At 34.8% G+C, this 22,786-nt stretch overlaps 1 protein-coding gene and 1 pseudogene across 1 annotated transcript; one reads left to right on the top strand and one right to left on the bottom strand.

Annotated features, from left to right (window-relative positions):
- The first annotated feature begins 15,474 nt into the window (after positions 1–15,474).
- On the top strand, positions 15,475–18,451 carry LOC134239874 (uncharacterized; annotated as a pseudogene).
- Positions 18,365–20,699, bottom strand: LOC134239873 (ATP-dependent DNA helicase Q1-like). The gene is made up of 3 exons (XM_062722001.1): positions 20,364–20,699; positions 19,718–19,884; positions 18,365–19,378 (listed from the first exon to the last, which is right to left on the bottom strand). The coding sequence occupies exons 1-3, from the start codon at positions 20,697–20,699 to the stop codon at positions 18,805–18,807; spliced, it is 1,077 nt and encodes a 358-aa protein (XP_062577985.1). The 3' UTR covers positions 18,365–18,804.
- Between the last annotated feature and the right edge of the window lie 2,087 nt (positions 20,700–22,786).

The raw sequence follows: 22,786 nt of genomic DNA, 5'->3' as shown, positions 1-22,786 counted from the left end.
TCACAGAGAACACGAAACAAGTTAGAGAAAGAAATCCAAGTTACACTGCCCCACATTTTGTGAACACAATTATTTCAGGAGTGGTTTAAGTGACGACTGGGTATAAAAGTGACTGTTTTCTGATGAATGGAGAAATAAGGAAACCAAGACCAAACATTGAACAATAAAGGTAAATTTGCAATTATATAATTATGTGTATGTTACGATGAAGTGTAATTAAGGAAGTGTCTTCAGATGAATTCTACCCTTAACTACAGTTCATGAGGATTTCAATCCTTGGTCAAGGTGGTTGCTTTCTTTATTGTGTGAAATGCTAAACACTTTAGCTATCATTTTATTTGGAGTAAAACTACCCGCATGCATGTACATGTTTTTATTAACCTCTCTGAACCTTTTAAAATTAATGGCGGTAGTAATACGTGTTTTAATTGCATATGTCCTGTCTGAACTCATCTGAATGCAAAATCGTGTTTCATGCAATAGTATATGATCTGGATTTATATGATAAAGGGACATCATTCTCAAATAAAATCTATCTTGTCTTTGTTTGTTTAAACGTGTGTGTAGACTGAGGGTATATGTACGCGTTCTTTAGATGAATGAAATTTTCATACGGAAAACCAACGGAAAAACTATTTTTCGATTTTACAAAAATTGTGCAAGCAACACTACTCGACTGTGGTGCACATTATGTAATCCGGCATGCCTGAAGAAATAAATGCCCGTGAGTTTTGAAAAATTGAAAGTTTGAAAACAATTATATGAGATGATTTACGAGTTTAAAAATTTTATCAATAGGTCAACTATGGATTTGTTCAAAATATGGCGGCCATATTTCCTTTGGACATGTTGGGAATGCATTCAGCAAGTGTTCAATGCCATCAGCCATAAGGAAGGCATAGAAGTATCGCTTCGGTCAAAGAAAGTAAATGTGATAGATGTGTTTGAAATCAAACTGTTCGACAATAATCAAGAGAGGGAATTGCCTCCTTCACCCTTTTTTCTTCGCGGATATAGACTGGACAATACAGTTTTCAACGTACTTTGAGATATTGTTTGTGACATCACCATGCTACTGCATGCGCACTGAACCCCCTCCCCTCGTTGAATACGCCTTGAAATCAGTGAAAAAAACTGTATGTGTTTGTATAGATTATTTTTTGTTTATTTATAGATTAAATAATAATGTATTTCATCATTAGTATATTGAGATAGAAATGTCCCTTGAAAGTCTTTTTTTGAATAAGATGTAAAATGTATGTTTTTTTTCCTGTAAAAAGTTTTTTTTAGAGGAAATTACCCTCTGATATTCTGCTGTTTTCTATATATAATGTTTATTTTCTATCTGCGAATAATGAATGTAAAATCTAGTATGTTAATGATGGTTGCTTTGGCTTTGAAATACTGAATGTACAATGCACCAATGTGAGTTTAGAGAGGAGATTTACTCTGTAAATTTTTGCTATTTTCAAATTGTAATTGTTGTAGTGAATACTGTATCAGTGATATTCTTTGGGAGGAAATTTACTCCGTAAAATATTTTTATATCAAGGATAGTCGCTTTTGAATTGACTACTGTATGCTAACTGTATCAGTGTCATTTTTGAGAGGAAATTTACCCTGCAGATTTTTGCCTTTTTCAAATTGTAATGTGGTAGTGAACATTGTATCAGTGATAGTCTTTGGGAGGAAATTTACTCCGTAAAATCTAGCTGCATAAACGATGGTTGACTTGGCATTTAAATACTGAATGTACAATGCACCGAAGTGAATTTACAGAGGAAATTTACTCTCTGGATTTTTGTTAATAACAAACTGTAATGTAAGTAGTGAACACTCTATCAGTGAAATTCTTGGGGAGGAAATTTACTCCGTAAAGTCTTGTTATGTAGAGGATAGTCGCATCTGAATTGACTACTGTATGTTTACTGTATGAATGTCATTTTGGGAGGAAATTTTCTCTCTAGATTTTTGCTATTTTCAAATTTTAATGTAGTTGTGTACACTATATCAGTTATATTCTTTGGGAGGAAATTTACTCCGTAAAATCTAGCTGTGTAAACGTTGGTTTCTTTGGCTTTGAAATACTGAATGTGCAACGCACAGACGTGAATTTAGAGAGGAAATTTACTCTGTACATTTTTGTTATAAACAAACTATAATGATAGTAGTGAACACTGTATCAGTGATATTCTTTGGGAGGAAATTTACTCCGTAAAATCTAGCTATGTTAACGATAGTTGATTTGGCATTGAAATACTGAATGTACAATACACCGATGTGAATTTGGAGAGGAAATTTACTCTCTAGATTTTTGTTAATAACAAACTGTAATGTAAGTAGTGAACACTGTATCAGTGAAATTCTTTGGGAGGAAATTTACTCCGTAAAGTCTTGTTTTATAAATGATAGTCGCTTTTGAATTGACTACTGTATGTTTACTGTATGAATGTCATTTTGAGAGGAAATTTCCTCTCTAGATTTTTGCTATTTTCAAATTGTAATGTAGTTGTATACACTATATCAGTGATAGTCTTTGGGAGGAAATTTACTCCGTAAAATCTAGCTGTGTAAACGATGGTTTACTTGGCTTTGAAATACTGAATGTACAATGCACCGACGTGGATTTAGAGAGGAAATTTACTCTGTAATTTTTTTTTCTATTTTGAAATGTAGTGGTGAACAATGTATCAGTGATATTCTTTGGGAGGAAATTAACTCCGTAAAGTGTAGCTATGTAAACGATTGTTTCTTTGGCTTTGAAATACTGAATGTACAATGCACCGACGTGAATTTAGATAGGAAATTTACTCTGTAGATTTTTGTTAGTACTAATTTGCAATGTTAGTAGTGAACACTGTATCAGTGAAATTCTTTGGGAGGAAATTTACTCCGTAAAATCTAGCTGTGTAAACGATGGTTGATTTGGCATTGAAATACTGAATGTACAATACACCGACGTGAATTTAGAGAGGAAATTTACTCTCTAGATTTTTGTTTATAACAAACTGTAATGAAAGTAGTGAACACTGTATCAGTGAAAACTTTGGGAGGAAATTTACTCCGTAAAATCTAGCAATGTAAACGATGGTTGATTTGGCATTGAAATACTGAATGTACAATGCACCAATGTGCATTTAGAGAGGAAATTTACTCTCTAGATTTTTGCTATTTTCAAATTGTAATTTTTGTAGTGAATACTTTATCAGTGATATTCTTTGGGAGGAAATTTACTCCGTAAAACCTTGTTTAATCATGGATAGTCGCTTTTGAATTGACTTCTGAATGTTAACTGTATCAGTGTCATTTTTGAGAGGAAATTTACCCTGTAGATTTTGTCTTTTTCAAATTGTAATGTGGTAGTGAAAACTGTTTCAGTGATAGTTTTTGGGAGGAAATTTACTCCGTAAAATCTAGCTATGTAAACGATGATTTGCGTTCTTTTAACTTTTAGTATTTGCACCAATAAATATCTTGTAAAATGTGTTATTTGTTGAGTTTTGTCAATACCTAAGGGCAAAATGCTTAAAACAGAAAAAAAGATTTTCTGTTTTGATTTTGGAATGCGTTTGTTATAAACCTCATTTGATTCTTAAAATACAAAATCATTCTCTGGTATTTAAACACAAATGAAAAAAGCATAAATTTTGCAATATGATAAAAATCTTGCCTACTGAAGGCACAGAATAAAAAGCGGGAATTGATATTTATAAAAAAAAATGAAATGCATATGGTGTGTCTTGTAAAAATTGTAAAAACAGATTTATAAATAAAAAAAATCTAACCCTTGATGAATACAGTTGTTTTAATGAAATCAAAGCAATTACCGGTTAATAAAATAAATCCGATTTTTTACTTGGTCGTTAAAGAGAAAATGAGGGAGAAATTTTTTTTAAGGATGGCTCAGGTATCTGATTAATAATGACAGAAACAGCCACTTTGAATTATCGCGAAGAAGAATGACTCAGGGAAAAACGATACTTCTATTCAATCACCTTTAGTCTGATGTTATCTGATTTCTTTTAACAACGTATCCGGTATGCTCTTTATGTCACGTTCTCAGGCAAATTGTTTAGATATATAGAAATTTCCTTCATACAACCGAATTATTAGACCATTGAAAATCTTGACATTGTTACACTGCCCAGTCGATTTCTTAAAAAGAAAAACATCAAATTAGAAAGGTACTACATTGCAGAAAGTAGAAAGTACATTTTTTTACATCAATCATGACCCATTAATTCAGGGTTAGAATAGACTGCAGACTCGGGACCGAGAGAAGTGAGAGGCAGAGAATCTACGGGCAGATCGAATTACGGTTCGCCGACAGTGGAAGTGTTGCCTGCTAACCATAACCCTGACGTTCCCCGCCGGGTTGCCTGCTCATAAAACTATTTTCTGTTGGAGATGAAAACTGTAGTAACGTTCTCGTATTTAACGTCACTTCTTTTCTTATATTTCAACCGGATATACCAAATACGTATCAATTTTATTACACCCCGTACACTGCCAAAACATTAGTGAAGTTATTTTCATCTAACTCAATTCCAGCAGTGTTTCTTTCGTTGCGAGATAAGGTTCCTTTGAATGAAATCGTATAAACCGAGGTACCGTATCATCCAACTCCATCCCAGCAGTGCTACTTTCTTTGCGATATAAGGGTCCTTCGGATGAGATCGTATAAACCGAGGTACCGTATCACGATAGATGCTGACACTAAAAGACCCCCACCCTGCTCAATGGCCGTGAGACACGAGTATAAGACAAAAAATAAAGCTTTCAACCGGCAAGTGGTGGCGTCTCCATATGAGTGAAAAAAGTCTCGAGAGGACCTTAAGCAACATATAATTAATCAACCAATCTCAACAAGATGGATTGTACAAATAAATAATTGGTAAAGGAGTAACAAATCCCTAGACAATATTACGTAACTAGCAACAGTTAATTTGACAGTTACAGAGTGTCAATTGGAATGCCTTAATTCTATTTCAAAGGGAATAAGATAAATAGGACAAAATTTACAAGACCACATTTTAAAACAGATAAATATTTTCAAAGATAAATGTACGAATTAAGTTTAAAATATTAAAAGGTTATTATAATTCAAAATTATCAGAATTTATAAATTGTTGATTATTTAGGATTCATCATTGTCCGTTACCTCCCTAATATTGTAATAGAATTTGAATGTAGCTACAATGGAATCTTTGATGTAACTTATCCTAATGTACGACGGGCAAGTTTAATTTTCCGTATAATAATGTAGTCCGTCACAACCAAATTTGAGTCACTTTCAAAGATAACATCGTAAATGATTCCAACAATGATTTTTTTTTCTAGGTTTGTACATGTATTTGATCTTTTTACTGAAATTTTGATCTTGATTACTGTTCGTTATTACACTGTGTCATACATCTTTACCATAAATAGAAACAGGTGTATTCTGGTGAATAAAAAAAAAAATCTGAGCAGTGGTTAGTTTTTATAAAATGTAGCGATAATTTTCTACACAAAACTAACACACGTCAATATATGTTAAAAGTAAAAAATCCCAAAACAGAGAGGACTTTTGGAATAGCATATTTCTTCTATTAACCACATATTTCTTTCTTTAAGAAGCCTTAATATTTTATTATAGCTATTTGTTTCGTTAGAATCTTTGACAAAATTGATATATTCAATACAAAAGTTCTAGAAGAATTTTAATTATTGTCAATGTTCACTTATTTATAAGGGAATACAAACACATATTCTAACTAAATCAATGTTTTTAACTTAGCTAGCATTAAAAAAAAAACAATATGAAAACATATTGCTCAATGCATTCCAATTTGAATAGAAACCAAAGAAAAAGAACAGAAACATATAAAGAAATACTTACATTTTATGGTAGATCAATGAAAAAAAATGTTTAAACAGATCCTGAATTTAACTAATTTAAGAGGGTTTAATCTTTGTTCAAATCAAAGAGCTATCATGCGAAAAGAGCTGAAGTATTGATCAATTTAAAGTCACCATTGTTGCCGATACCGATAACAGTAAAGCAAAGGATTTTGTACATTATTTTTACTGCCCAAAATGTTGTTACATAATAGCATTTAACAATAGTATGGTAAATTTTGCAAAGATTACCTTTATCAAAGAATTCTATTGCAGAAAACAATTCAGTAAGGATATCCGGAGTTCGGCAAAATGTGACATTTAAATCAAAATGCCGAACTTTTTGTAGTCGATGAAGAATCGGTTGAGTATAAATATCACGGGCCTAGCGTATTTATGAATATTTATGAGATGTCTCTAACGACAAGAAGAAACCCGGTGGTTTATATTATTTCCGGAATGTATTTTTTTATCATCGTTGATATGAAAACCATGTCAATGTTTTGTTTTTAATGCATTAAACACCGATTTAACGTTAAATTTCATGCCTAAAATAAATGAATTAATTTTTTTTTTCAATTTGTAGATTGTAAATAAATATGAAAACGAAAGAAAAGTATTACAAAAAAAAGAACATTTAAATGAGAAAAAAGTTTAAAAATTGAACTTAAATGAGAGTGATAAGGACGGAAACAAAAATAATATGTTCTACGGTGCGACCGTTGGGGCGAGCGCAGTTATTTACTATCAAAAACCTTTACACAGCTTTATTTTATTTCCAAAGGAATCGGGATCGAGATTCCGAACTTTTCGGAAGTTTCCGACAAAATCGGAAATACCCGAGCCGTTTAAGTGACGAAAGTATGACGTCAAATAAAAAGTCATGTAGACTTAGAACGCAAACGATAGTTTTGTGACAAGGATATAGCATATAAACGTTGTTTGTAATTTTTTTAAGTATGTTGTTGCTATGTTTTAGTCTTCAGGTTGCTATGCACCGCAAAGGATTACTGGGAGTTTGGAATTTTTTCACGCGGTGAGATAAAAATTTCTTGGAACAATGTGCAGATTTCAACCCGAATTTCCTCCGTTCGTACACGTTAGTCTATTGAGCTCGCTACGGGAGCGGCGCTTCGCGCCGCCTCGCTGCGCTCAATATTAATTTTACATATAAAAAACAACACTCAATAAAATGTAATCTGTTTAATTAGTAAATAAATAACAGCATAATCTATTTGCTTAATAATACAATAATTTACACCATAAAATAAAACAAAAAAGATGAAAATATGAAATATTTATTCCAAATACTTGAACTAAAATAATCAAACTAATAACAGCATTTACTTTCCGGCACTGATGATATGTACTTCCCTCTGAGTAAAATATAATTAAACAAGGCTGTTGGAAGAGTCGATCACTTTAATGCAACAAAAACATAACAGAATAGCATAATACATATAACAAAAGATATTGATACATTCCATTTAGTACCTGATTACAACAATACAGGTAAGGGTCCTGTACCCTAGGCTATTGATACAGACTACTGAATACTACAAGACAGGTAAGAGATCAATACCCTAGGCTATTGATACGGTCTACCGCGTACTACAGGACAGGTAAGAGTCCAATACCTTAGGCTATTGATACGGTCTACCGAGTACTACAAGACAGGTGAGAGTCCAGTACCCTAGGCTATTGATACGGTCTACCGAGTACTACAGGACAGGTTAGAGTCCAGTACCCTAGGCTATTGATACAGACTACTGAATACTACAAGACAGGTAAGAGTCCAATACCCTAGGCTATTGATACAGTCTACCAAGTACTACAGGACAGGTAAGAGTCCAATACCCTAGGCTATTGATATGGTCTACCGAGTACTACAGGACAGGTAAGTGACTGAACCCTAGGCTATTGATACTGTGTACTGAGCTCTACAGGACAGGTAATAGATCAGTACCCTAGGCTATTGATACAAACTACTGAGTACTACAGAACAGGTAAGAGTCCAATACCCTAGGCCATTGATATGGTCTACCGAGTACTACAAGACAGGTAAGAGACTGAACCCTAGGCTATTGATACGGTCTACCAAGTACTATAGGACAGGTTAGAGTTTAGTACCCTGGGCTATTGATATGGTCTACCGAATACTACAGGACAGGTAAGAGTCCAATACCATAAGCTATTGATACGGTCTACCGAATACTACAAGACAGGTAAGTGTCCAATACCCTAGGCTATTGATATGGTTTACCGAGTACTACAGGACAGGTAAGTGACTGAACCCTAGGCTATTGATACAGTCTACTGAGTACTACAGGACAGGTAGGAGATAAGTACCTTAAGCTATTGATACGGTCTACCAAGTACTACAGGACAGGTAAGATTCCAATACCCTAGGCTATTGATACGGTCTACCGAGTACTACAGGACAGGTAAGAGTCCAGTACCCTAGGCTATTGATACGGTCTACCGAGTACTACAGGACAGGTAAGAGACTGAACCCTAGGCTATTGATACGGTCTACCAAGTACTACAGGACAGGTTAGAGTCCAGTACCCTAGGCTATTGATATGGTCTACCGAATACTACAGGACAGGTAAGAGTCCAGTACCCTAGGCTATTGATACGGTCTACCGAGTACTACAGGACAGGTAAGTGACAAGTATCCTAGGCTATTGATATGCTCTACCAAGTACTACAAGACAGGTAAGAGTCCAATAGCCTGGGCTATTGATACGGTCTACTGAATAGTACAAGACAGGTAAGAGTCCAATACCCTAGGCTATTGATACGGTCTACCAAGTACTACAGGACAGGTAAGAGTCCAGTACCCTAGGCTATTGATATGGTCTACCGAGTACTACAGGACATGTAAGAGTCAAGTACCCTAGGCTATTGATCAGTCTACCGAATACTACTGGACAGGTAAGAGTCAAGTATCCTAGGCTATTGATACGGTCTACCGAATACTACAGGACAGGTAAGAGTCCAGTACCCTAGGCTATTAATACGGTCTACCAAATACTACAGGACAGGTAAGAGTCCAATACCCTAGGCTATTGATACAGTCTACCGAATACTACAGGACAGGAAAGAGTCAAGTACCCTACGCTATTGATACGGTCTACCAAGTACTTCAGGACAGGTAAGAGTCCAATACCCTAGGCTATTGATACGGTCTACCAAGTACTACAGGACAGGTAAGAGTCCAATACCCTAGGCTATTGATATGGTCTACCGAGTACTACAGGACAGGTAAGTGACTGAACCCTAGGCTATTGATACTGTGTACTGAGCTCTACAGGACAGGTAATAGATCAGTACCCTAGGCTATTGATACAAACTACTGAGTACTACAGAACAGGTAAGAGTCCAATACCCTAGACCATTGATATGGTCTACCGAGTACTACAAGACAGGTAAGAGACTGAACCCTAGGCTATTGATACGGTCTACCAAGTACTACAGGACAGGTTAGAGTCCAGTACCCTAGGCTATTGAAATGCTCTACCGAATACTACAAGACAGGTAAGAATCCAATACCCTAGGCTATTGATTCGGTTTACCGAGTCCTACAGGACAGGTAAGAGTCCAATACCCTTGGCTATTGATACAGTTTACGGAGCACTAGCTACAACAGAGGTAAGTGACCTGAACCCTAGGCTATTGATACGGTCTACCGAATACTACAGGACACGTAGGCGATCAGTACCTTAGGCTATTGATACGGTCTACCAAGTACTACAAAACAGGTAAGATTCCAATACCCTAGGCTATTGATACGGTCTACCGAGTACTAAGGACAGGTTAGAGTCCATTACCCTAGGCTATTGATACGGTCTACCGAGTACTACAGGACAGGTAAGAGTCCAGTACCCTAGGCTATTGATATGGTCTACCGAGTACTACAGGACAGGTAAGAGTCCAGTACCCTAGGCTATTGATACGGTCTACCGAGTACCACAGGACAGGTAAGTGACTGAACCCTACGCAGTACAGTTAAGGCAACATTTTCTATAAAAACTCACGGAATCTGATACATATAATGTTTAACAGTTTTATTTTTTAGCAAGACACTCTAGTTAAAACAGCTATTTGTGATCTTAAAGAGTATGTCCATTGCTTTTCGCATCGGTATTTTTTGTCATAATGTAACCCTCTACGGTCACTTGGTCTTCGGTTTTAGGTCAAAAAATGAAATGTCAAATTTGACCAAAAAGTGAAAGGGCATGGCAAACAAAAAATTAACTGCACAATGTTTTATGTTGTCACTATGTATCTATTCTTTCTTAAAAGTGATGCTCATTCAGTTAGTTTTCCGATATAACTAAGTTATTCAGCTAAAACAGACAGTAATGTATGAAAAATAGAATATTTTCCTAATTTCATCACGAATTATAAATTAACTAAAGAATTACAAAGTAATGAGCATCACTTTTTGAAAACTATACAATAAAATAAATAATTTAAAATAAAAACCTACTTTTTAGATTGTCGCCTTGCCCTTGCACTTTTTGATCAAAAATGAAATCTTGGAAGAGTCAATCTAAATTTAGTTTTCAAACGCATAACTGACCCAGCATGGGAGATAACTCTGGAGTACTTGATATAGTTTGTTCACCTCGTAAATTTAAAATAAATATACATGCGGGCAGGACTTGACTCTTTTTTTTACTAAATCAAACGGTATGCATAAAAATCCTTGACATTTCTTTCTTTTCTGTGTATTCGTTCTCCATACGTTGTATACATTTAATGTCTTTCAAACCTCCCGCATTTCCTCAACGATGTGTATATACACGTAGTATTTCACACAAATAGGTATAAATATTGCCGATATATTTATGTAGAACACAAATGGTTAATTAAAATATAGCCTTCATTATTAATTGATTAGATATCTATTCCCCTCTCTCACTACTGTACGCATAGGCGTCGAAACCGAGGAGGGGGGGGGGGGGGGGGGCTTAGCCTCCGTACTTAATATTTGCAAATTATATACATAATGTAGGCATTGGAATTTGCCTTTTTCTTTTGGCTTAACCCCTTCCCTCCCCCTTTTCAATCAGCCCGCTTTCATTTTGCTTCCGACGCCTATGGTACACACACTTGTGTTAATATTTTTTCTTTCTGCATACGAGGTAATGTTCTATGATCGCTTTCAATCAGACTGCTTACTGTTAATTAAGGGATATAAACTAAGTTATAAGTTTAAGGTACTAATTAGAAAGAATTGGGGTATACTGCTGTATTTGTTAAGGGGACAGCTATTTTATTTTAAGGGTGAGGGACTGGCAGATTTTAAAAATAAATACTTGCAGATCAGTGATCTCCCCCTCCCACGAATCAAAGTTTTTTTTTTTGCATTTTTTTTTTTTTTTTTTTGCATATAGGATTTTCAATGAAGAGGAGAATAAAGAAATAATCTGTCCTTCATCTTATTGATCGGAAATAAATATTAATCTGTTCTTCATTGACATGAAAATGAAAAAAAAAAATCTGACTTGGAAAAACTCGCCTGCCCCCCCCCCCCCCCCCCACCACCACCCCCTTTCCTTCAGAACAAATGGTGGTCCCCTATCCTATTTTGAAACAATTAGGGGGATCTCTAGTCTCCTGTTTTTGGTAATATTATTGAAAGATAAATGAACACAATGCACATGCTGGAAATAAGATCTTGATATTCATTAGTACCCTCCACACAAAATAGTAAGAAAGTTAAGAAATTCATTTCTTAATGGCCTTTTCAAAACCTGTACAGTTAATATATGAAAAAGTCAAATTATTATTTATCTAGACAATTTTATTTAATAAACATTTCTTTTCAAATCCAATGACAGACTATTGGAATGCTGGGCAGGTGCAAATTATTTCCATCATCTCATGTTCTTGTGGATAAAATGAATTCTGAAAATAGAAGAAAATTAGGAAATACCATTATTGAAAGTAATTTGTGTTTAAAAAATGAAATAAAAAAATGCATGGAAACATTTAACTTAGAATTTACATACATTGTGTAACGTGAAGCGGTCAACCACCCAAGGGTTAAACAGGCTCGCCGTTGCTTAACTTGCCTGAAATAGAGGGAGACTCTACCGCATCACCAGAAAAGCTAGCTCACTGGGGAGGCAGTACAAGTTCCCTATATACTATCCGCTACACATGTTTTCAATTCTTCTGTTAGGTTTTATTATCAAAACTTTGTATGGTTTATAGCTTATATTGAGCATACCATTTTCCTTAAATGATGGATTAACTTGCTGCCTGAATGAATCCATTTTCCAACATCTGGGAGTAGCTAGGCCTACAACACAATATATATGCAGTTATATGCTATGAGATTACTAAATATACATTGTAATGGATAAAATGGCATTACATTTGACATAACAAATTATGCTACATTGTATATTGTAGTGAATTTATGTTATTGATATAAATGAAAAAAAAAATACATTACAAAACTTCTCTGGGAAAGTGAAACCTCTGACATTTACAATAGTTATTGATAGAATATTTTCTATAAAAAAATTTTCTAAGTTTCCCCTTTACCAAAATGAAAAAAAAAACAATATGTAAAGCACATGCAAACTTTGAAAATGTGAAATGCTTTAGAAGTATACATACCCTGTGGAGAAATGATGCATTTTTTTAATTTATTCACTCTTTACGCCTGAAACTCTGGACAGCTACAATGATAAAAGTATTATACAAATATTTTTTAAATTAATGTACATGTACATGTAATCTAAACAAAAAATGATTTTTTTTTTCATTAATTTAGATATTCTAGAAAATTACAACCATTGATCTGAAGTGGGGCTTTTATGTTTTCAACACAATGTTACGGATATTTTTTTTTAAATTGTGTAGCATATTTGTATGTCAAAATACATTATTCTTTGTTTAGGCCTAGTCACTGGTGAATCATTGACTGAAACAATGAAAACATCTCATTCAATTTAGTTTAAATTTGTGTTACAGATGATCTCCATTATTACACATATTGTCTCAAAGAAAATGAGCTAATTGACAGGAACTCAGTACATATTTAGTGCAATTAATTTTTAATAATTCTAAAAAGTGTGCAACTTAGTATAGGAGGGGGGAGGGGGGGGGGTTGTTACACACAAGGCACTGCATAATTAGGCTACAGTTTTTCACTGACTGTACTAATACATTTAAATGAACATGAACACACTCGGGTTTTTTTTTATGTTAACAAAAGCATGTCTACATATTGTAGATCTACACATGTACCTATACTTATGCGTATACATACCTGGCCTAGATTAAAGTGCAGTGATTGATCTACGGAGCTTGAGCTGGTGCAAATCGTCTCAGTTTTCTGACATTTTCCGAAATAATGTCCTCATATTCTTGTAAAATGGAGAAGCAATGCCTTGTCTCTTATTTTATCCCTATTTTCTTTAAAGATTGTGTGGTTATTGCATTTAAATCCACTGCAAATCTCAGCTGATGTCGCGACGTTTTTAGATGTAAACAACATTCCGTGTCACCGAGTGCAAGCGCTTGGCTGAAGCCGAATGCAGACAAACGACACATTAAAAAGACAATCGTAACTACTCGGCCATTTTCCGAAAGAGAAATAACCTCGTACGCAGACTGTGTAGGAATCGGCAAATCACCGCACTATTTCTAGTCACGTGGTAGACAAGATGGCTGCGCCCAGCTATCCCATTTGTTTATGTTGTGGGGCAGCAAAAAGCAAATATTTTTGCATTTCCAGCAAAAAGTGTGTCTTGTTTAAAACAGAATCAATACTAAGTTTATTACTGAAAAATGAGGTGGACCTGACACCAATTAGAAGTCAACATATTTGTGACAATTGTCTTAAAACTCTTTCTGCAATACCGAATATTATAGAAAACGTTAAGAAAGCCTGTAAAAGCAATGAATGTAATGTGTCCGTAACATCTACAACAACAGCCATCACAACCACGCCCATTGATATTGGTAAACGACCTGCCAAGACACCGCCCTCACAACTTAGGTCAGGTCAGACAAAGAAGAGGGGCCAGCTGGTGAAGTAAGAGATAAAAAAATAACGTATTATTATATTCTACTTCCTTATATTTTGAAATTGTTATTTCATATGGTACTTTTAATTTACACGCTTTGTTTACAAGCAATGAATGACCTATACCCTATGAAAAGTGTGTAGGTTTAAATTTTAATAATATTGAACTGAGTGAGTAATTAAATATTTTGAAAAAGGTCTGTGGAGAAGTTGAAAGTTTCATCAAAAGATGCAGAGGAGTCCAGTTCCAAGGCATGCCGTAAACTACGTTTTGTGTCAACAGATCACTCGTATACGCCAAAGGATTTACAGACTGTGTCAGAGAAATTCTGTGACACCATAGCTGACAGTTTGCTGGAAAAAATATTGAATCCAGTTTTTGAAAAGTATAAAGTAGTTTATTTAGTAAAGCTTATAATTTCCCATGCTTTCATTTTTTATGTGAATATCTTGACATTATCTACATGTGTGCTTCGTATATGATGCAAATAATGAGTGTTGATAAGGTGTGTAAAAAATGAAAAAAAAAAGATATATATTATACACTCACTGATGATTTTTTTTGTTGAAAAGAAGAGAATTAAGTCTTTAATGTATAAAAAAAATAGACTTAGACATGAAATTTTAATTACTTGGAGAACACTGATTTTTTTTTATGCACCAGCAAGGCAAAGTCAAGATATTTCTACTTTAAAGTATTTATTGTTATTTTTTTGTTAATTTGAAGTTGACTTAAATTATTAAGTTATATGCTTCCTGGTTACATGTAGTGGTATATACAGTCAAATTGTTATTTTGATTTTAGAATTTTCCTCCATCTAAGTAAAATTTTTGTCAATTATGCTGTGTCTGTATATACCACTGCATTTGTTGATTTTAGTTTAGTTCGCATGTGTTATTTATTTTTCAGCTGTTTGAATTTCAACACGTAAAAATCTCTCCAGATTATTCCCAGTGAAGGGTTATCACATGTAAGGAATGCTGTTGTAGCATAGGAGAATATATGGCCAATTAGAACTATCGAATTTATGGAGATCCATTGTTGAAACAGTTTGTATTGAAAAATATTTATGGCATGTAATTACTTGTAGAATACATAAATATCTATACTATATATTCACCTGTAGTTCTATATACTGGGTATCAAGGCATGTATTCAGCCATTCAGTTGAGAACATCCAGGTTCAAATCCTGGAAACCCATGACTTAAAATTTTCATGTCTTTAAATAATTTTTTGGTAAAACATTGTCTTCATTATTTTGTATTTAACTGATTATAAAGATAAAGATAGCACATTTTTCTTAAAATACTTATATATGAATTAAATTTATATTGCAATTATATTCATATTATTTACTAGTACAGTAATTTGAAATTTCATAAACATCATTTTTGAAGATTAGAAATTGTAATATTTTTGTTCTTTGGGTTTATTTTCAGTGATTGTACTTCAATAATCAACAAACAACTAGAAAAATTGATTTATGGGAGGAAAAGTGTCCTTTTTAAAAAAGGAGCAGATATTCTACAAGGTTGCGGCTTGCATTAATGAAATGCAGTCAAACTGCCCCCTTCTCTTTGAGGTTTTATCCATGTCTTTAGGGACCGTTGATTCATCAGAGAAAAAGATTGCAACACTGGCCACCATTTATGGCATGATCCTTCATAGCAGGGACCCCCTTGCCTCTGGAATACAAAGAATGTATTCAACCTTGGCAATTCGATATCATGCAGATAACAAGGTACTTAAGTGAAATTGAGTAAAAAGCGTTTGACATACATGTACCGTATCTTTCAAACAAACACAAAACCAACAAACAAACAAACAAAGAAAAAATATACATTTACATATTTAAATACATTCTTATAATACATCTATGGATTGGAAAATGCATTCTTTTAAATGTATAGTTACAGTAATTAGAATTTATTATTTATTTACCGGCATGCTTTATTCTTTATAGCTCATGCAGAGACTCAATAAAGTCCACATCACTATGTCTGATTCGTCAAAAAGAAATTTGATTAAGGAGCTAGGAGGAGCACTTGAAGAAAACTTGATTAAAGATATTTGCAGTGGGAAAAATGGCAAATTTAATGGTGATAATCTGGACATAAGGGTCAATACAAATGATATACGAATGACCAACAAAGACAAGCACTACCATTTCTTTGCTTCAAATTTTGTAATGGACAGAGTGATGCCAGAAATTTGTGCTATTCAGGAGGCACCTGCTGTGTTTGCACCAGATGTAGATATTGACATAAATAATTTTTTTCTTAGTGACACTGAAGTAACAATTTATAAAGACAGTTTGAAAGTTCTTCTTGGTAGGGTCATGGCAGAAAATATTCCTGCATTTGAGTGGTTTAAAAAGGTTATACCTGGACATATTCCCCATATGTATCAGGAGGAAATGGCCAAGCCTTCGACAATACATCCCCTGTCCTTGAACAATGAGTGTTCATATGAAGGTTGTCTCAAAATACTACAGGAATATACTGAATGGATTAATAAATGGTACAGAAAGGCAGGCAGAGGTATTTCCTTGTTTATAAATATGAATAACCTATTTAAGAGAGTATTAATGATTATGTTTTATTTTAAATACAGTAATTCTAGGAAAAAAAGTGATATAACTTACCTGTGAAAAATTTGTGAATACATAAATCTAGTATTTAGAATCAATTGATCAACTTCATTTCTCACAGCAAATGAGTTAGATGGACTCCAAGTTCCTGTAGGTGGGGACCAGTTAACAAGAGTGAGATTTCAAGGCGCAAAAGTATGGCTGGTTGCCATACAATACAAGAGCGGATGGAACAACTTAACCCGATCATCATTGAGCTGTTTCACACTTTACAAGACTTTATAGAGGTAAAGTCCAACAACCTTTTCATCCAGTTATTATAGTCTAAAATTAAGATGTGCATTGCATTCTCATCTGGTTAATAACATTTTATATGACATGTATTAGATATTCCTATTCAGACACTTCATTTTACAGAAAATGTGCAAGAAGTTCTTGAAAATAAACCAAGGAAGAGATGTTGGAACTTTGGCTAACCTTAAAGTTGAAATCCAAAGAACAAATGTAAATGGAAATGTGAAAAGTAGATTTAAGGTACTGATTTATTAAAAAAGATCAAATGTTTACTGTTTTTTTGATTTAAAAAAAAAGATTATTAAATCTCCAATGTCAGAAGATAATTTCAGTATTCATTATTTATTTTTTTTTATAAATAGGCACATGAAGATTTCTTCACTTCTGTGGGTCATTCATACTTCCTGACTTACATAATGGAGAAGTTTCAAATGACCAATTTGTCTGACAAACCGGTGCATGATGCAGTTCCTGATAATATTGCCAATCTTCACCTGACAAGAAAAAAGGCCATTTTGGATGTTCTGCTCAATGAAATTCTTGCAGACCTGTATATTCCATTTAACACTCAGGTCAGTATGATATTAGTATAATTACTGGTATGATTTTAAAAAAAATATTTTACTTTGAAATGCTCCTTCTTAGCAAAATTCTTAAACATTAGTTATAGAAATCTTTTTTTATTCCCACAGGATCCCAACAAAGTCAACATATCTGTACAAGTTGGAGGACATTCTTTCAATGTTACTTCAAATGTTATTGACAAAATAGTGACAGTACCTATCAAGATTAATGAAAACATTTTTCACATTAAAGTTTCTTTATCCGGAGTGAGGGGAGGATGCAAATTAGATGTCAATGGAGTGGAACTCTACATGAAGTGCACAGATCCAGACAATGGCCATCAAGATGACCTTCATAATTATGTGATGAATTACCTGCAATGGTATTTTGTAGTTCTTCAGTTTCAAGACACTGTACACGAAGGTGATATCAAAAGAATGAATGTCATTTTGAAAAAAAATGATTCCCTTTTTCTATTCTCATTCAGCATTGTCGAAATACTTTACCGAGTGCATAGATTATATTCTGAAAACGGAAATCACTCTGCCCCCGGATTTTGCGTTAAGAGTTTGTGCAGCATCATTTGTAAATGTTCATGGAGGTGAAGGAAAAAACAAGGCAGCAGATATGCATAAAGAAAATGAGGTCAAGTTACTAAAAGATTTAATAAGAGGTTTAGGAGCAAACAAAACTGAAAACTCCATTGTTGCTATATCTAAAGCAGCTCCTGTCATACAAAAAATTGTACAAAATTATGACAATATGACACTGATTAAGAAAATTAACACAAGTCACAAGAAAAGGTCGTCAGAGGAGGACATTGGGGCCATGATTAAAGTTTTGAAGAAAAACTCTCCCTGGATTTACAATAAGGAACGCCGATTAAATTCCTTCAAAGGTTTCGAGAAATCACCTTTTTCATTTGATCAAACACTGTTTAAAGTGACCGTAAAAAATACCATTAAGAGGTTGCTGAGGGATATTCCAATTCCACCGGAAGATGATGAGGATGAAGAACAAGAAAGCGGTGAAGAGTCTGACACATTTTCTGCGGAGGAGGAAGACTGAAATTTTATGTATATCGGGTATGTGCTTGTACAGATCTGTATTAAGGAGCTTCAATCATTTACAATCACCATGAAATTAAATTATTTGTATAAATTACCTTTTAAGTTCACATCAAACTTTTGCTCCTGCAATTGCTGCAGCAATCTTTTGGTGGTCCGCAGAATAATGAATTGTTAAATCCAAAGTACTTTAATATAAAAAGTCTGAGGCAAGTTTCAGAATTTTTACAATACTGTATGACTTCTTCACTTAGTCCCTTTCTATTTTTGGCAATGTCATTATTATTGAAATAGAGTACTGCTGTGCACTGGGCTCCACTTCTACCAGCCCTTCCAATTTCTTGAAGATATTTTTCAAGTGTTGTAGGGGGTCTGCAATGGATGATCCTGGTAATGCACCTGGCATCCAAACCCATACCGAGTGCAACTGTTGCAAATACTAAACGTAGTATAGGGTTTTCCTTTTTTTAACTCCGTTATCACATGGCTTTTCATGGCCTCTGTATAATCTTTATGGAATTGTGCAAAGATACGGTTTTCTGGATTTGGTTCACCTACATACTGATGCTCCCTTAATTCTGAATTCACATACTGATAAAAGTAACCCAATGATTCTAAATTCTCCACGTAAACTATAGTCACAGGGAAATTTTCCCTCTTCTCTTTAAGCTCTTCACACAGAGGTTCAATAATTGTGTCCAACTTTTTAACTTTGTTAATATTAGGAGGTCGCACAATCTTTTCCAAGAAAATATTTGGCCTGTCGGGATTGGCTTTGATAATGACTGGATTTATATACTGTAGCACTTTTCCAAGACTTTCTATTGAGGTTTCAGTCGCTGTTGCTGTCAGTGATAAATGTGCTGCAGATGGAAACAAACAGGTTAGGTCTCCAAGTTTCTTAAACTTTGGTCTGAATTCTTCTCCCCTGTAAATATATTTTGTTCAAGGAAAAACTCATGCAAACCTTTAGAAGATTAACTGTGCTTTATTTCATGTATTTGGTCACCTAACAAATGAGGATGACCCATGAGTGCACAGGCACTTGTTTTGTAAAAATAAGTAGGGGTGCTCCATATAAGGAACAAGTGCCTGTGGATGAGTAGCTAGGATTTAAGATACTAGTAATTCATATCATTTTAATGAAGGAATGTCCTTGAGTTATGCGAGATGTTTTGCCTTTTAATAATTTTACCTTAGTCATTTATCATGTGAGGGACTGATATAGGCCTATACTTTTTAATGGAATATTTCTGTATTTCCTTACCATTCCTCTATCATGTGAACCTCATCAATGGTCACACAACAGACACCCTCCTGAAAAACTTTTGAGCGCAGAATTCTACCAAACTTTTTAGAGAAAATTGCTTCTGGATGACTGTAAAGGATCTCAACATCACCATCTGTGATACGCTGCATGTCTTTTGTGACCAGCTTTAAATGAAAACAACAACAAATAATTTTTTAATACTTTTATTTTTTTGTTCTTTATAGTGGTTATAGTACTACCTGGTATAATTAGGCTAGTTGAAGCAATACACCACGACCTGAATTTAAATGCATTCTCATTAAGTATAAAAGACTGCAGATAAATGATCCTGGTGAGTTTTGTATTCATTAGTACAAATTTAATAGTTTTGACTTTAATAAAAATACTTTCCCAATATATCTATGTTCTTCCATTAAGACCATTTAACATGTTTAAGTGCAGTTATACAGCTGTAGCTTCATCATGTTTAGGGGTGTGTGTTATTTTCTATTGACTGTACCGGACCATAGGGAAACTGTGTAATTGTTAAAATATATAAATAGATATATACTAAAATACAAACATAATAACAAGAGCACCCTATGTATCGGACCTATGAAATATCTGATCGATTTGTATGTACGTTTTAGGGGTGTACATGTACCTTCGAGACAGTTTCTTCTTCATCATCCGCGGAACGACACCCGGTTCCTTCAAAATTCAAGCACAAGGCCTTTACCCCCTTAGAGGAAAGGAAAGAAACTTGATCTACAATAATCGAGGTTAAGGGGGCAATGACAATGACGATCCCAGCTCTTTCTCTTTCGCCTTGTAAAAACCACGGGAGTAATTGGTACAGGACACTTTTACCATAACCAGTTGGTAACACACTTATAACATCCCGTCGCTCCCATAAATTTTTAAGAGTTTCCAACTGCTTTTCCTTTAGCGAAAAATCAATTCCCAACTTATTCCGAGCAAATTCGAGACTCTCCTCCATGTTGGGAACTACACATGCGGTATCACTTCCGGCGAATAATTTAAGAAGGTTTTCTCCTCTCTGCTTACGAGGTTATTTATCGTTCACGGAAATGGCCGAGTAGTTACGATTGATTAAAAAGAGAATTATTTCAAAGACATGCTATTTTATATACAAGAAAATCACTAATTATTTTCTATTAAAACATGAAGATATTGTTGTTTATTACAAATTGTTGCCAATATCGGTAAATAAGTAATTTTAAGCACCATTTCCTTATATAGATTAATCAGGGCGGAGCAACTGTCATGACGTCAGACCTCATTATGACTTCATTGCCATATTTTTTTTTCATGTGTTGCCTTAACTGTACTGCGTAGGCTATTGATACAGTCTACTGAGTACTACAGGACAGGTAGGAGATAAGTACCCTAGGCTATTGATACGGTCTACAAAGTACTACAGGACAGGTAAGATTCCAGTACCCTAGGCTATTGATACGGTCTACCGAGTACTACAGGACAGGTAAGAGTCCAGTACCCTAGGCTATTGATACGGTCTACCGAGTACTACAGGACAGGTAAGAGTCCAGTACCCTAGGCTATTGATACGGTCTACCGAGTTCTACAAGACAGGTAAGAGACCGAACCCAAGGCTATTGATACTGTATACCAAGTAATACAGGACAGGTTAGAGTCCAGTACCTTAGGTTATTGATATGGTCTACCGAGTACTACAGGACAGGTAAGAGTCCAATACCCTAGGCTATTGATACAGTCTACGGAATACTACAGGACAGGAAAGAGTCAATTACCCTAGGCTATTGATACGGTCTACCAAATACTACAGGACAGGTAAGAGTCAAGTACCCTAGGCTATTGATACGGTCTACCGAAAATACTACAGGACAGGTAAGAGTCCAATATTTTAGGCTATTGATACGGTCTACCGAGTACTACAGGACAGGTAAGTGACCAGTATCCTACGCAATAGATATGGTCTACTGACTACTACAGGAGAGGTAAGAGTTCAGTACCCTAGGCAATTGATATGGTCTACCGAGTACTACAACACAGGTAAGAGTCCAATACCCTTGGCAATTGATATGGTCTACTGAGTACTACAGGACAGGTAGGAGAGCAGTACCCTTAAGTTATTGATACAGTCTACCGAGTACTACAGGACAGGTAGGAGATAAGTACCCTAGGCTATTGATATGGTCTACCAAGTACTACTGGACAGGTAAGATTCCAATACCCTAGGCTATTGATACGGTCTACCGAGTACTACAGGATAGGTAAGAGTCCAGTTCCCTAGGCTATTGATATGGTATACCGAATACTACAGGACAGGTAAGAGACTGAACCCTAGGCTATTGATACGGTCTACCAAGTACTACAGGACAGGTTAGAGTCCAGTACCCTAGGCTATTGATATGGTCTACCGAATACTACAGGACAGGTAAGATTCCAATACCCTAGGCTATTGATACGGTCTACCGAGTACTACAGGACATGTAAGAGTCAAGTACCCAAGGCTATTGATACGGTCTACCGAGTACTACAGGACAGGTAAGAGTCCAGTACCCTAGGCTATTGATACGGTCTACTGAGTACTACAGGACAGGTAAGAGACCGAACCCTAGGCTATTGATATGGTCTATTGAGTACTACATGACAGGTAAGGGTCCAGTGCCCTAGGCTATTGATACAGTCTACCAAGTACAATATATGTGACACATTTGTATCTATAAAGTATTAGGCTATCAATTTTACATTTTACTGAGCACACTGTTAATTGATACACCTGTACTTAAGCTATTGATACATTGTATTTTTTTGCATTGTAATTTGTAAGAAAAATCTATGTGACACACCTATACATGTACTAAGATTTTTAATATTATTATGAAATCATGATTGATGTAGTTGTTATGATGAAAATTTCATTGGTCATCAGAGTTAAAATATAATGGAATTCAGGTATATTTTTCATAATTTGATCCTGTACTGATCGCTCTGTGAGAGTGCATCTCTCATCTGCTGCTTCATATGGTAGGCCACTTCTCTTACATATGAGATATACTATGGCCTCTTTAATCAACACCA

Source organism: Saccostrea cucullata, unplaced genomic scaffold (genome assembly GCF_032062105.1).
Source record: "Saccostrea cucullata isolate Sc308-1 unplaced genomic scaffold, CSIRO_AGI_Scuc_v1 ctg2309, whole genome shotgun sequence".
In the NCBI taxonomy this organism is placed as follows: Eukaryota; Metazoa; Mollusca; class Bivalvia; order Ostreida; family Ostreidae; genus Saccostrea; species Saccostrea cuccullata.
Note: the sequence above shows the minus strand (reverse complement) of the source record. Positions and strands in the feature narration are given on the sequence as shown.